Raw genomic sequence first — 13,967 nt, 5'->3', positions numbered from 1 at the left:
CCCTTGAAGGTGTGATCAAGACTATTCCGAGTCCGGACCCTTTTACGTTTGAAGCTTCGTCCGTAAATAAGGTCCAAACTCCCGATGTCGATTCTGACACCATTATTGCGTCTTTGGCTGCCAGAGGTAATAGTCCCGAACTAAAATCGGCCACGAAGTCATCTAAGACATGCGACTTAATTGCAGTCCTCGGTTATAATCTATATCAAACTCGCTCATTTCGGCGGCCCATTTGGCCAATCTACCCGAGAGCTCGGGTTTTTGGAGGATATTTGTAACGACCCGATCGGGCGTTTTGAGAATTTGTACTTTGCTCGGTAGTTTGAGGGCATGAGTAGCTCCGTATGATGTATAATGACTTGTGAAAATCGTCGGTTTTGGTTTTCAGGTTATTCGGAATTGATTTGGAAGAACGATTCTCAACTAGGAAGCTTTAAGTTGGAAGAGTTGACCAAGTTTGACTTTTGTGAATTTGACCTCGGAACGGAGTTTTGATGGTTCCAATAGCTCCGTATGGTGAGTTTGAACTTAGGAGCATGTTCGGAAAATTATTTGGAAGTCCGTAGTTAAATTAGGCTTGAAATGGCTAAAATAGAAATTTAAGTTTGAAAGTTTGAACGGGGAGTTGACTTTTTGATATCGGGGTCAAAATCCAGTTCTGAAAATTTTCATAGGTCCGTTAAGTCATTTATGACTTGTGTGCAAAATTTGAGGTCAATCGGACTTGATTTGATAGGTTTCGGCATCGAATGTAGAAGTTGGAATTTCTTAATTTCGTTAATCTTGAATTGGGGTATGATTCGTGGTTTTAGCATTGTTTGATGATTTGAGGTTTCAATTAAGTTCGTATCATATTTTAAGACTTGTTGGTATGATTAAAAGGGGTCCCGAAGGGCTCGGGTGTGTTTTGGTTCACTAGTTGAGAAATTAGTTAAGTTAAGTATTTGGAGTTTGACCATGGTCAATATCGGGTCAAGATGATCTCTTTTCGGTATTTTGAGTGCGCGAGCTGATTTGTAGCGTGTTTTATAATTGAAACGCATATATGGTTTGTGTCCGGGAGGTTTCGAATGAGTTATGGGTGCTAAAATTCTTTCTTTGCTGATTTTCTAGTGTAAAATAATTACGCAAATGTCATTTATTTTATCCCTTAAATTTTCAGACTTCACTTAAATCTTCAAAACATCATATCTCTCTCATTTTAAGGCCAAATTGAATGATTCAAAAGCCTAACTTGACTAAATTTTTACAAGGAATCCATTAGATACAGAAAAAGAGAGCTTTGTGATTGTTTAGCATACGAAACAAGGCAGAACAGCTGGGCAAAAAAATATTTAATATCGAGGGTTTGTTCATTTTCCATTTTTGACGAATTGGAGCTCGGAAAGAGGCGAAATTTGGGAGATTTTCAAGGAAAATAATGGTGTAAGTGTTCTTAACTCAATATTGGTCAAATTACCCGAATCCATGGTTGTTTTTAACATTTAATGGGTGAATTAAATTGGAAAATTTAGAAAATCCTTTTGGTTTAATTTGAGGATTTGAGGGTCGAGTTGATGTCGAAATTTGATAAAATTGGTATGGTTGGACTCGTGGATGAATGAGCGTTCATATTTTGTAACTTTTGTCAGTTTCTAAGACGTGGGCCCCACTAGCATTGTTTGAGTGTAATTTTGGATTTTTTGGGAAAATTAGTATTTTGATATGGAATTAAATCCTATAATGTGTGTTGACTGAATCAAATTAATTGTAACTAGATTCGAGCCATTCGGAAGTTGATACGCGCAGAATAGAATTTCTGGAGCATTGTTTAGCTTGCTCGACATTGGATTTGGCTTATAAAGGTATTCCTCGTGGGATGATCGTGTACGAGAGATGTGTTAGACATTCGGGCAGTGGAGTTGGGATCAGATATGGTGATTCATGTGTTCTATGGATTTGGAGACTGGGAGTTCTCAGGAGCATATTGTTTTGTGATTGTGGACTGTGAAGTTAGGGCCAAAGCTAGCTAGATGATAGTATGTGTTATGATTCAATCATTGTGGACTTTCGGAGGGTAGTTATCTATTTGTGGGTGACCAGAGTTGATTTGAGGTCCATTGGTAGGCCCAATGAGGATGTGTATTCTACACCGGGTCGGATTTGTTGACTCTGAACTTCTATTGTTGAAGGGTGTGCCATTCAGTTAGAATTGACTCTGAACTCCTATCTGATATGTTCTATGTGTTACTCTTCCATGCTACGAGGGGTTGTGATTCGTTGGTTATATGCACACATGATGCGATTCTGTTTGGGCTTTATAGGGGAATTCGAGCGAGATGGTAATTGAGGTGTGGAATGGTTGATTGCGCCTTGGTTATGGTCTTTCCGGGCTGTGGTATATTGTGTTATTGGCTTCTCCATGGTTATGGTCATTCACTTCGTGTACTTGATGTCAAATTGCGTGTAGTTGTTGATTTTGAGCATTGTGGCTTGAGGTATTTCATATGGACATGTGTTTGGATGGTCACACATTGCAGAGGAGCTATGTTGGGATATGATCCTTTGTATTAGATTTGTGTGTCTTGGTCCAACTATGTGTGATGGGTTCATAGCATTGCGTTGTGGTGATATTTGTTGAGCTTGCGGGACGGTTCTCTCATTTGAGTCATTTTCACCAATTGAGTACATTCGAATTGTTGCTTGTTGGTGCACAGATTGCACGGTTGTGACTTTAGGTTGTATTGGTATTGTGTATTAATAGAATAGTTGTGTTTGATGAGATAAGGTCATTGGACCTAGAATGGATACTATCGGATTTAATTACGGTATGTTTGGAAGAATAACATCGGAAGTCGGCTTAGGACTTGGCTTTGGTTCCCGTTGGACGAGAGAGAGCTTCATGACTTGTTGATATGATGAGTGATTAAGAGTTTCTGCGTGTTTCTTTCATCATCGGCAGTGTACAAAGGTTCAGAACAAGATTTTACTTGATATGAGGTTTGTTACCGATGTCGAGTTAGTTATCGAGCAGCTACTACGGTTGGGAGTTATTGCTATGAGTATTTGAGTTATGTGGTATATCATGTTATTGTGTCTCGGGTTATGGTTATGGCTTTGTGCAACTTGTTCAGACTTAGACAGTGTGTAGATGCGAGATTCGGGTCTTGTAGGAAATTCTAGATGTTGGAAATTGGATTTTGGGGATTACGGGCTAAGGTTGAAGTAATGATCTTCAGTATGTTATGTTGTCGGGCATATATGAAATAGGGTGACATGAGATCACCCCCGGGTATGTGTATAGTAAGGTTACACGGTGATCTGACGGTTTAAGAACAACTCTAGGCACGTTCGAGGTCGAACGTATGTTTAAGTATGGGAGGATGTAACGACCTGACCAATCGTTTTGAGCATTTGCACTTCGCTCAGTAGTTTGAGGGCATGAGTAGCTTCGTATGATGTATTAGGACTTGTGAGAATCGTCGATTTTAGTTTTCAGGTTATTCAGAATTGATTTGGAAGAACGATTCTCAACTAAGTTGGAAGAGTTGACCAAGTTTGACTTTTGCAAATTTGACCTGGAAATGGAGTTTTGATGATTCCAATAGCTCCGTATGGTGATTTTGGACTTAGGAGCATGTTCAAAAAATTATTTGGAAGTCCGTAGTTAAATTAGGCTTGAAATGGCTAAAATAGAAATTTAAATTTGAAAGTTTGAATGGGGAGTTGACTTTTTGATATCGGGGTCGAAATCCAGTTCTGAAAATTTTTATAGGTCCGTTATGTCATTTATGACTTGTGTGCAAAATTTGAGGTCAATCGGACTTGATTTGATAGGTTTCAGCATCGAATGTAGAAGTTGGAATTTCTTAGTTTCGTTAAGCTTGAATTGGGGTATGATTCTTAGTTTTAGCATTGTTTGATATGATTTAAAGTTTCGATTAAGTTCGTATCGTGTTTAAGACTTGTTGGTATGATTGAGTGGGGCCTCGAGGGGATCGGGTATGTTTTGGATCACTGGTTGAGAGATTAGTTAAGTTAAAGGATTTGGAGTTTGATCATGGTCAATATCAGGTCAAGATGACCTCTTTTCGGTGTTTTGAATACGCGAGCAGGTTCGTAGCGTATTTTATGATTGAAACGCATAGATGATTTGTGTCCGTAAGGTTCCAAATGAGTTTTGGGTGCTAAAACAAAAATTCTTTCTTTGCTGATTTTCTGGTGTAAAATAATTACGCAAATGTCATTTGTTTTATCCCTTAAATTTCCAGACTTCATTTAAATCTTCAAAACATCATATCTCCCTCATTTTAAGGCCAAATTGGGTGATTCAAAAACCTAACTTGACAGAAATTTTACAAGAAATCTATTGGAGGCATCAAAAGAGAGTTTTGGGATTGTTTAGCACACAAAACGAGGCAGAATATTTGGGCAAAAAAAATATTTAATATCAAGGTTTTGTTCATTTTCCATTTTTGACGAATTGGAGCTCGGGAAGAGGCGATTTTCGGGAGATTTTCAAAAAAAATAATGGTGTAAGTGTTCTTAACTCAATATTGGTCAAATTACCCTAATTCATGGTTGTTTTTAATATTTAATTGGTGAATTAAGTTGTAAAATTTAGAAAACCCTCTTGGTTTAATTTGAGGATTTGAGGGTCGGGTTGATGTCCAAATTTGGTAAAATTGGTATGGTTGGACTCGTGGTTGAATGAGCATTTATATTTTGTAACTTTTGTTGGGTTCTGAGACGTTGGCCCCACCGACAAGTTTTGAGTGTAATTTCGAATTTTTTGGGAAAATTAGTATTTTGATGTGGAATTAAATCCTATAATTTGTGTTGACTGAATCAAATTAATTGTAACTAGATTTGAGCCGTTCGGAAGTTGATACGTGCAGAATGGAATTCCTGGAGCATTGTTTTGCTTTTTTGACATTGGATTCGGCTTGTTCGAGGTAAATAACATCTCTAATCTTGGAGCTGAGGGTATGAACCCTGATTATACATGTTTTGTGAATTGTTTGTAGGTGATGCACATGCTAGGTGACGGGCGTGTGGGCGTGCACCGTAAAAAAGGAGACTCAGTTAATTCCGTAGAGCTGTTTAGTAAATTAACTTGTATTCTTCTTTGTATTTTTATGTATTAGAGAAACTGAGATGTGACTCATGTTAGAAATCATGCTCAGGCAAATGTTGGTATTATTGGGATCCACTGAGGTCATTTCTACTGTCGAATTATATGTTTAAACTGTAATTTCATACTCAGTCATATCCATTCATTGCATATCACATCTCAGTATCTGCTGTTATTTATTGATACATCATATCATCATTTTGGGCTAGTTTCATGACATTGTGAGCCTGAGAGACTGGAGAGATTGATGACTGAGTGAGGCCGAGGGTCTGATATTGAGGATAATTATAGGATCGGGCAGCATGCCGCAGCAGGCCAGGTTGGCTTATTGTAGCACGTGATTTGTCCATGCAGCACGTGATTTGTCCGTGCGGATCCAGATATTAATACTATAGCACGTGAGTTATTCGTGCAGATTATAGCGCTTGGGCTGAAGGAGCCCTTTCGGAGTCTGTACACACCCCCAGTAAGCGCAGGTACCTACTGAGTGCAAGTGTCGAGCGATTGGGAGGATTGAGTGACTGTGAGGACTGAGTGACTGGGAGGACTAAGTGAATTGATACTCTGAGAGTATGCATATGGTTTATCAATTAGTTGCATCGCATTTGACATGGACACTTGACTTATAGGCATAGAGATGTATTTTTTCTCATGCTGTACGGTATCACGTCATTCATGACTTCTCATATACATTGACATGTAGGCATATAGATGTATTTTTCTCATGCCATTTAAAAATGAAACATTTGTATGTTGAAAGTTTTTGGAAAAAATCACAGTTTTCAAACTTACTCATAAATTGATGATTTCGGTAAAGGATTTGGGGTTTCACTAATATATTTGAAAAGCATGTCTATTTTTCTGGAACTGTGAACGAGCTGAGCAGTTTATCTCTAAGCTACTTCTTTTATTACTTCCATTATGTTATTATGAACTGTTGTTGGCTATTGGTGTTGGACCCCGACCTATGTTCTAGCTCGTCACTACTTTCAACCTAAGGTTAGGTTTGTTACTTATTGAGTAAATGGGGTCGGTTGTACTCATGCTACACTTCTGCACCTTGCGTGTAGATATTGGATGTTGATGTTGCTGTGATCGACGTGAGCTGGATTTGAAGATGTACTTGTGATCCGGTCGTAGCTGCCTCTTGTTCATGGTAGCCTTATATTTATAAAAATCTATTTATGTACATTTCGAATAGATGATGTATTTATTGCATACTAGCTTTGTAAATTCTAATCTTAGAAGCTCATGGTTTGAACTACCAGTCCTTGGAGAGTGTATTAGAGTCAGTTAAATATTAATTGAATCGGATATTTGTAAATTGCCTTACCTAACGGGTTGGGTTAGGTGCCATCATGGCTAGTTGGATTTTTTGGGTCGTGACAATATTCCTCAGAGGGAAAGTAGTCACCATAGCTATCGGGTGGCATTGGAAGTAGGGCCTCAGCTTCCGAGCGATGACTACAAAATCTAAGGCCAGCTTTTCCAGATGTGGGTATCGAGTTTCTGCTCTCGTTAAAATTTTACTAATGTAACAAATGGGTGATTGCGTACCTTCATCCTACCGGACTAAACCTGCACTTACCGCAACTTCTGAAACCGCAGGTAGACTAGCAATGTTTCACCTTTTATTGGTTTTGAGCAACAGAGGCCTGACAAATATTTCTTCAACTCCTTCAAGGCTTGCTGACACTCCGGTGTCCATTCGAAATTGTTTTTCTTTTTGAGTAGTGCGAAGAAGCGATGACATTTTTCCGATGAAGGGGAAATGAACCTGCTCAACGCTTCCAATCTCCCTGTGAAACTCTGGACTTCTTTTACGTTAGACAATTGATCCGGGATGTCCTCTATAGCCTTGATTTTGTCAGGATTTACCTCAATTCTCTATTGTGAGACTAATAACACTAGGAACTTACCTGAACTTACCCCGAAAGCACACTTCTCGGGGTTAAGCTTCATATTATGCTACCTCAGGAAGTCGAATGTCTCTTGCAAATGCTTCAGGTGGTCACTTGTATTCAAAGACTTTACAATCATATTGTCTATATATACTTCCATAGTCTTTACAATTTGTTTTTCGAACATCTTATTCACGAGCCGTTGATAAGTGGCTTCGGCATTTTTTAACCCGAAGGGCATCACTTTGTAACAATATATACCAAAATGCGTTATAAACAATGTTTTTTCCTGGTCTTCTGGGTTCATTTTTATTTGATTGTACCTTGAATAAGCACCGAGGAAACTCATTAACTCATGCCCGACCGTGGTATCAATCATTTGATCGATATTTGACAATGGGAATGAGTCTTTCAGGCAGGCCTTATTAAGATCTTTATAATCTATACACATGCAAAATTTATTATTTTTCTTAGGAACTACTACTATATTGGCTAACCAGTCCGGATATCTTACCTCTCGAACCAATATTAAGTAAACAGGTTACCTCTTCTTTGACGAATTATTCCTTGCTTCAGTAATAGGGCGTTTCTTTTTCTTCACCGAAGGTATGTTGGGATCCAAACTTAACTTGTGTACGGTGGCTACCTTTGTCGAGATTCTTGTCATATCATCATGCGAAAATGAAAAACAATCAACGTTAATTTTAAGGGATTCGATAAAAGCATACCTGAGCTCCGGGTTCAATTCCCAAATGGAATTTTCTTTCTAGGAATTCTTCGAACAACGCAACTTGCTCTAGTTCTTCTGCCATGGACTTCCTCGCGTCCGTCTCTTCTGGTACTTGAAAATACCTTGGTACCTGGTATTGTTACGACTCTTCTGTCCTCGGGCTAACTTCATCTGGTTCGAGGGCAGGTGCCGCTTCCGTTAATTGCTATGCCGCACGTTCCTTTCCTTTGGTACTGGAGACCAAAATTGCATTCATTTCTCTTGCCGCCGGTTGATCACCCCTTATATGTTTAATCCCCTCAGATGTTGGAAATTTAAACAATTGGTGATATGTTGAAGGCACAACTTTCATCTCGTGCAGCCATGGTCATCCCAAGATGATGTTATACCCTATGTCTCCATCTTCCACTTCGAAGAGAGTTGTCTTCATTACTCCCTCAGCGTTCGTGAGCAGCAAAATTTCTCCCTGAGTTGTCATGCTTGCAAGGTTGAATCCAGCAAGGAGTTTCGTTGCCGGGATAATGCTTCCGGTGAGTTTAGCTTACTCCAGTACTCTCCATTGTATGATATTAGCTGAACTTCTGGGATCCACTAAAACACCTTTAATTTTAAAATCTAACACATTTAAAGAAATTACCAGTGCGTCATTGTGCGGTAGCAGTAATCCGTCTGCATCTTTGTCCGTAAATGTGATATCGTCTTTCGGAAACCTTTTATTATCAGTTATCCATACTTTTGTCTTCTTCGCTGCCAAAAAGGTACCCCTGTTATTTCATTTCCTCCGAAGATCATGTTGATCGTTTGGCATGGGAGTTCTTCTCCTGCTTTCGAGGTTTCCGCGTCGCCCTTGTTCCGACCATAATTGTTTTTAGCTCGGTCACTCAAGAATTCTCTGAGGTGGCCATTCTTTAACAGTGTTGCCGCTTCTTCCCGGAGGTGTCGGCAGTCCCCAGTCCGGTGGCCGTTAGTGCCATGGTATTCACACTATAAATTGGGATCCCTCTGATTGGGATCATATTTCATAGGTTGTTACGACCCAATATTTTCCACCGACGGGGCCGTGATGGCGCCTAACATTTTACTTGCTAGGCAAGCCAACGTTAGTGAATCATTAAACTAATTCCTTATTTCTATTCAGTAAATAACAATAATTAACTAAGATAAAATATAATAAGTGCGGAATATTATAAAACTGTATTAATTACTACCACATCACGAACTCTACGGTCGGCATAACTCTTTTACCTGGACTGAGCTGTACGAAGTCGATCCTGTATAATCTTGACCTTGTCCAAGTCCTCCTGCACTAAATATGTACCCAACAACCGAGCCTTCCTCGGCTCAAACCACCCAACTGGCGACCTATACCGCCTACCATATAATGCCTCATAGGGAGCCATCTGAATGCACGACTGGTAGCTGTTATTGTAGGCGAACTCTGCAAGTTGCAAGAACTAATCCCACGATCCTCCGAAGTCTATAACACAAGCGCAGAGCATATCCTCCAAGATCTAAATAGTACGCTCGGACTGCCCGTCCGTCTGAGGATGAAATGTTGTGCTCAACTCAACCCGCATACCCAACTCACGCTGAACGGCCCTCTACAAGTGTGAGGTAAATTGCGTACCTCGATCAGAAATGATAGACACGGGCACACCGTGAAGACGGACGATCTCCCGAATATAAATCCCTACCAACTACTCTGAGGAATAGGTAACTGCCACAGGAATGAAGTGCGCTGACTTAGTCAGCCTATCCACAATAACCCACATGGCGTCGAACTTCCTCTGAGTCTGTGGGAGTCCAACAACAAAGTCCATAGTGATACGCTCCCACTTCCACTCAGGAATCTCCATCTGCTAAAGCAAACCACCGGGTCTCTGATGCTCATACTTCACTCGCTGACAATTCAAGCACTAAGCCACGTAAGCAACTATATCTTTCTTCATCCTCCTCTACCAATAATGCTGCCGCAGGTCCTGGTACATTTTGGCAGCGCCCGGGTGAATAGAATACCGAGAACTATGAGCCTCCTCAAGGATCAACTCACGAAGCCCATTAATATTAGGCACACATACATGACCCTGCATCCTCAAAATACCGTCATCTCCAACTGTAACCTGCTTGGAACCACCATGCCGAACTGTGTCACTAAGGACCATCAAGTGAGGGACATCATACTGTCGATCTCTGATATGCTCAAACAAGGAAGACCGAGCGACAGTACAAGCTAGAACACGGCTGGGCTCTGAAATATCCAACCTCACAAATGGATTGGCCAAAGTCTGAATATCTGAAGCTAGCGTCCTCTCACCGATTGGAAAATAAGCAAGGCTACCCATACTAGCTGACTTTCTACTCAAAGCATCGGCCACCATATTGGCCTTCCCGGGATGATACAATATGGTGATATCATAGTCTTTCAATAGCTCCAACCACCTCTTCTGCCTCAAATTGAGATCCTTTTGCTTGAACAAATACTGAAGGCTGCGATGATCCGTGAAAATCTCACACGACACGCCATAAAGATAGTTCCTCCAAATCTTCAGCGCGTGAACAATGCCTACCCACTCTAAGTCATGAACAGGGTAATTCTTCTTATGAACCTTTAACTGACGAGACGCATATGCAATCACCCTGCCCTCCTGCATCAATACTTCTCCGAGCCCAACACCGGAGGCATAAAAATATACCGTGTAAGATCCTGAACCCAATGGTAATACCAACACCAGTGCTGAAGTCAAGGCTGTCTTGAGCTTCTGAAAGCTCGCCTCACACTCATCCGACCATCTGAATGGGGCACCCTTTTGGGTCAACCTAGTCATCGGGGCTGCTATAGATGAAAACCCCTCCACAAACCGACGGTAATAACCGCCAAACCCATGAAGCTCCTGATCTCCGTGGATGAAGTGGGTCTAGGCCAGTTCTTGACTGCCTCAATCTTCTTAGGATCCACCTGAATACCCTCTGCTGATACGACGTGACCCAAGAAAGCAACTGAATCCAACCAAAACTCGCACTTCAAAAATTTAGCATACAACTGACTGTCCCTCAAATTCTAGAGCACTATCCGGAGGTGCTGCTCATGCTCCTCCCGACTGCGGGAGTATACCAAGATGTCATCAATAAACACAATCATAAATGAATCCATATAAGGCTTGAACACTCGGTTCATCAAGTCCATAAATGATGTCGGGGCATTGGTCAACCAAAATGACATCACCAGAAACTCATATTGCCCATACCGCGTCCGAAAGGCTGTCTTAGGGACATCGGATGCCCTAATCCTCAACTGATGGTAGCCAGATCTCAAATCAATCTTCGAAAACACTTGGGCACCCTGAAGCTGATCAAATAAATCATCAATCCTCGGTAATGGATACTTGTTTTTGATAGTGACTTTGTTTAACTGCCGATAATCTATACACATCCTCATAGATCCATCCTTCTTCTTCACGAACAAAACCGGCACACCCCAGGGAGAAACACTAGGTCTAATGAAGCCCTTGTCAAGTAAATCCTGCAACTGTTCCTTCAATTCTTTTAACTCTGGTAGGGCCATCCGGTATGGCGGAATAGAAATGGGCTGAGTGCCCGGAACCAGATCAATGCAAAAGTCAATATCCCTGTCGAGTGGCATCCCCGACAGGTCTGCAGGAAATACCTCAGGGAACTCACGGACAACAGGCACAGAATCCATAGAAGGAACCTCAGCACTATAATCACGAACATAAGCCAAATAGGCCAAACACCCCTTCTTGACCATACGCCGAGCCTTCATATAAGAAAAAACTCTGCTGGAAGAGTGGCCAGGAGTCCCTCTCCACTCTAATCGAGGCAACCCCGGCAAGGCTAAGGTCATCGTCTTGGCGAGACAGTCCAAAATAGCATGGTAAGGTGACAGCCAATCCATGCCCAATATAACATCGAAATCAACCATATCGAGGAGCAAAAGGTCTACACTGGTCTCAAGACCTCTAATAACGACCACACACGAGAGATACACACGATTTACAACAATAGCATCCCCTACGGGCGTAGACACATATACATGGGTGCTCAAAGAATCACGGGGCAGAACCAAATATGAAGCAAAGTAAGATGACACATATGAGTAAGTAGACCCCAGATCAAATAGAACTGAAGCATGTCTACTGCAAACTGAAACAGTACATGTGATAACAACGTCAAATGACTCAGCCTCAGGTCTGGCTGGGAAAGCATAACATCGGGGCTGGGCCCCACCACCCTGAACTACGTCTCTGGGATGACCTCTAACTTGCTAGTCTCCGCCTCTAACGGCCTGACCTCTACCTCTAACAGTCTGGCCTCTACCTCTGGCTGACTGACCCCTGCCTCTGGCTGGCTGAGCAGGTGGTGCAGCAACTGGTGCCGGAACCATGGCACGAGAACTCTGATGCTGTGAGCTGCACATTGCTCGAGGGCAAAATCCAGCAATGTACCTCGGATCACCACAAGTATAACATAACCTCGGTTGTTGTGACTGCTAACCCTGAAACTGACCATGTCAACCTGAATAACCACCCTGATAACTCTGGAGTGGAGGTGCACTAATAGGAGCTGTTGGTGCACCGTAGGCTAGCTGGTCGGAATAATGCATCTGAGGGCCACGAGCACCTGAGGCACCGTGGGATGCTTGGAGCGCTGAATGAAACAGCCTGGGAGGATGGCCTATACCAAAAGTACTCCTTCCTCTAGATGAAGCACCGCTGAACTCACCGGAATGACGAGGTCTCTTGTCAGACCCCTGACATCCCAATCCACCGCTGTATTTCTGTGGGAAATTTCGGGTCGTGACAAGTTGGTATCAGAGTACTAGGTTGCTTAGGTCTCACAATTCACGGAGAAGCTTAGTAGAGTCTGGGGAATCGGTCCGGAGACGTCTGTACTTATCTCCCAGAGGCTATAAAGTTAGGAACAAGTTCACTTTTATTCAACTCTGTCATGCGATTCTTGTTATCCCAATACTGATTGAACTCTTCTATTCTTATTCTCTCGCAGATGGTGAGGACACGTACTGCTTCTTCCGCTGATCAGCAGTCGGATCCTCCAGTAGTAGCTTCTAGGAGGGGCAGAGGTCGAGGCAGGGGCAGGGCTCAGCCCAGGGCCTTAGCAGCAGCTCTAGCTGCGGAGCCTCTGGTAGAGTTCGATGAGGAGACTCTAGCTCAGACCGTTCCGGCAGGACCAGCTCAGATCCCAGAGGGGTTTATTGCTACCCCGGTACTTCAGGATGCCTTGGTCCGATTAGTGGGCTTTCTGGAGAGTGTAGCCCAGACTGGCGCATTCCCCATGGCACCAACCATATCTCAGGCTGGAAGAGGAGCCCAGACTCCTACCACCCACACTTTGGAGCAGGTGGTTCCCTAGTTTCAAACTCCAGTAGCCCATCCAGTTGGGGTAGTTCAGCCAGTTGCTGCAGCACCGCCCGTTGATGGGGCAGCTATGTCCTCCGAGGCATTGTGGAGGTTGGACAGGTTTACCAAGCTCTTCCCAGTTCACTTCAGTGGTGCTCCTTCAGAGTATCCCCAGGAGTACCTTGATAGCTGCCATGAGGTTCTTCGGAACATGGGTATATTAGAGACCAATGGGGTCGACTTTGCTGCTTTCCAGATGACTAGTTCCGCCAAGAAGCTGTGGAGGGATTATTTGTTGACTAGACCAGCTGGGTCGCCTGCTCTTACTTGGGATCAGTTCTTACATCTCTTCTTGGAGAAGTTTCTGCCTATCACTACTAGAGAGGAGCGCCGTCGTCAGTTCGAGCTTCTCCAGCAGGGTAGCATGACTGTTACTCAGTATGCCTCTCGCGATCGCGATAAAGGCCTGTCCAGTGTTTTAAAAACTGACTTCAAAACGGTATTTGTTCAAAATTTCATATTTTCTTCCATAGAACTCGACCTAGGGCGATATTTGAAGAAGGATTTCAACACCCAATCACAGGTTTGCACTTTCTAACTTGTTTTATTCAATTTCCATCATCATTTATTGAATTCCTAGTCTTTAATCTTGTTCTTTAAGGGTAGAAATTTGGGATTTTGGGGGAATTGGGAATTTTACAAATTTGGGGATTGAAACCTCGATTTGAGGTCGGATTACAGAACTAATTACATACTCGGGCTCAGGGGTGAATGGGTAAACGGAATTTGGTCCGAACCTCGAGTTTGGACCAACCGGGCCCGGGGTCGGTTTTTGACTTTTTTGGGGA

General features: G+C 42.4%; 1 protein-coding gene across 1 annotated transcript; it reads left to right on the top strand.

The window, feature by feature from the left end:
• The first annotated feature begins 12,766 nt into the window (after positions 1-12,766).
• Positions 12,767-13,717, top strand: LOC138895316 (uncharacterized). The gene is made up of 2 exons (XM_070179994.1): positions 12,767-13,120; positions 13,172-13,717. Exons 1-2 carry the CDS (start codon positions 12,767-12,769, stop codon positions 13,715-13,717), a joined length of 900 nt encoding a protein of 299 aa, XP_070036095.1.
• The last annotated feature ends 250 nt before the right edge of the window (positions 13,718-13,967 follow it).

The sequence above is a fragment of the Nicotiana tomentosiformis genome, chromosome 7 (assembly GCF_000390325.3).
Source record: "Nicotiana tomentosiformis chromosome 7, ASM39032v3, whole genome shotgun sequence".
Taxonomy (NCBI): Eukaryota; Viridiplantae; Streptophyta; class Magnoliopsida; order Solanales; family Solanaceae; genus Nicotiana; species Nicotiana tomentosiformis.
Note: the sequence above shows the minus strand (reverse complement) of the source record. Positions and strands in the feature narration are given on the sequence as shown.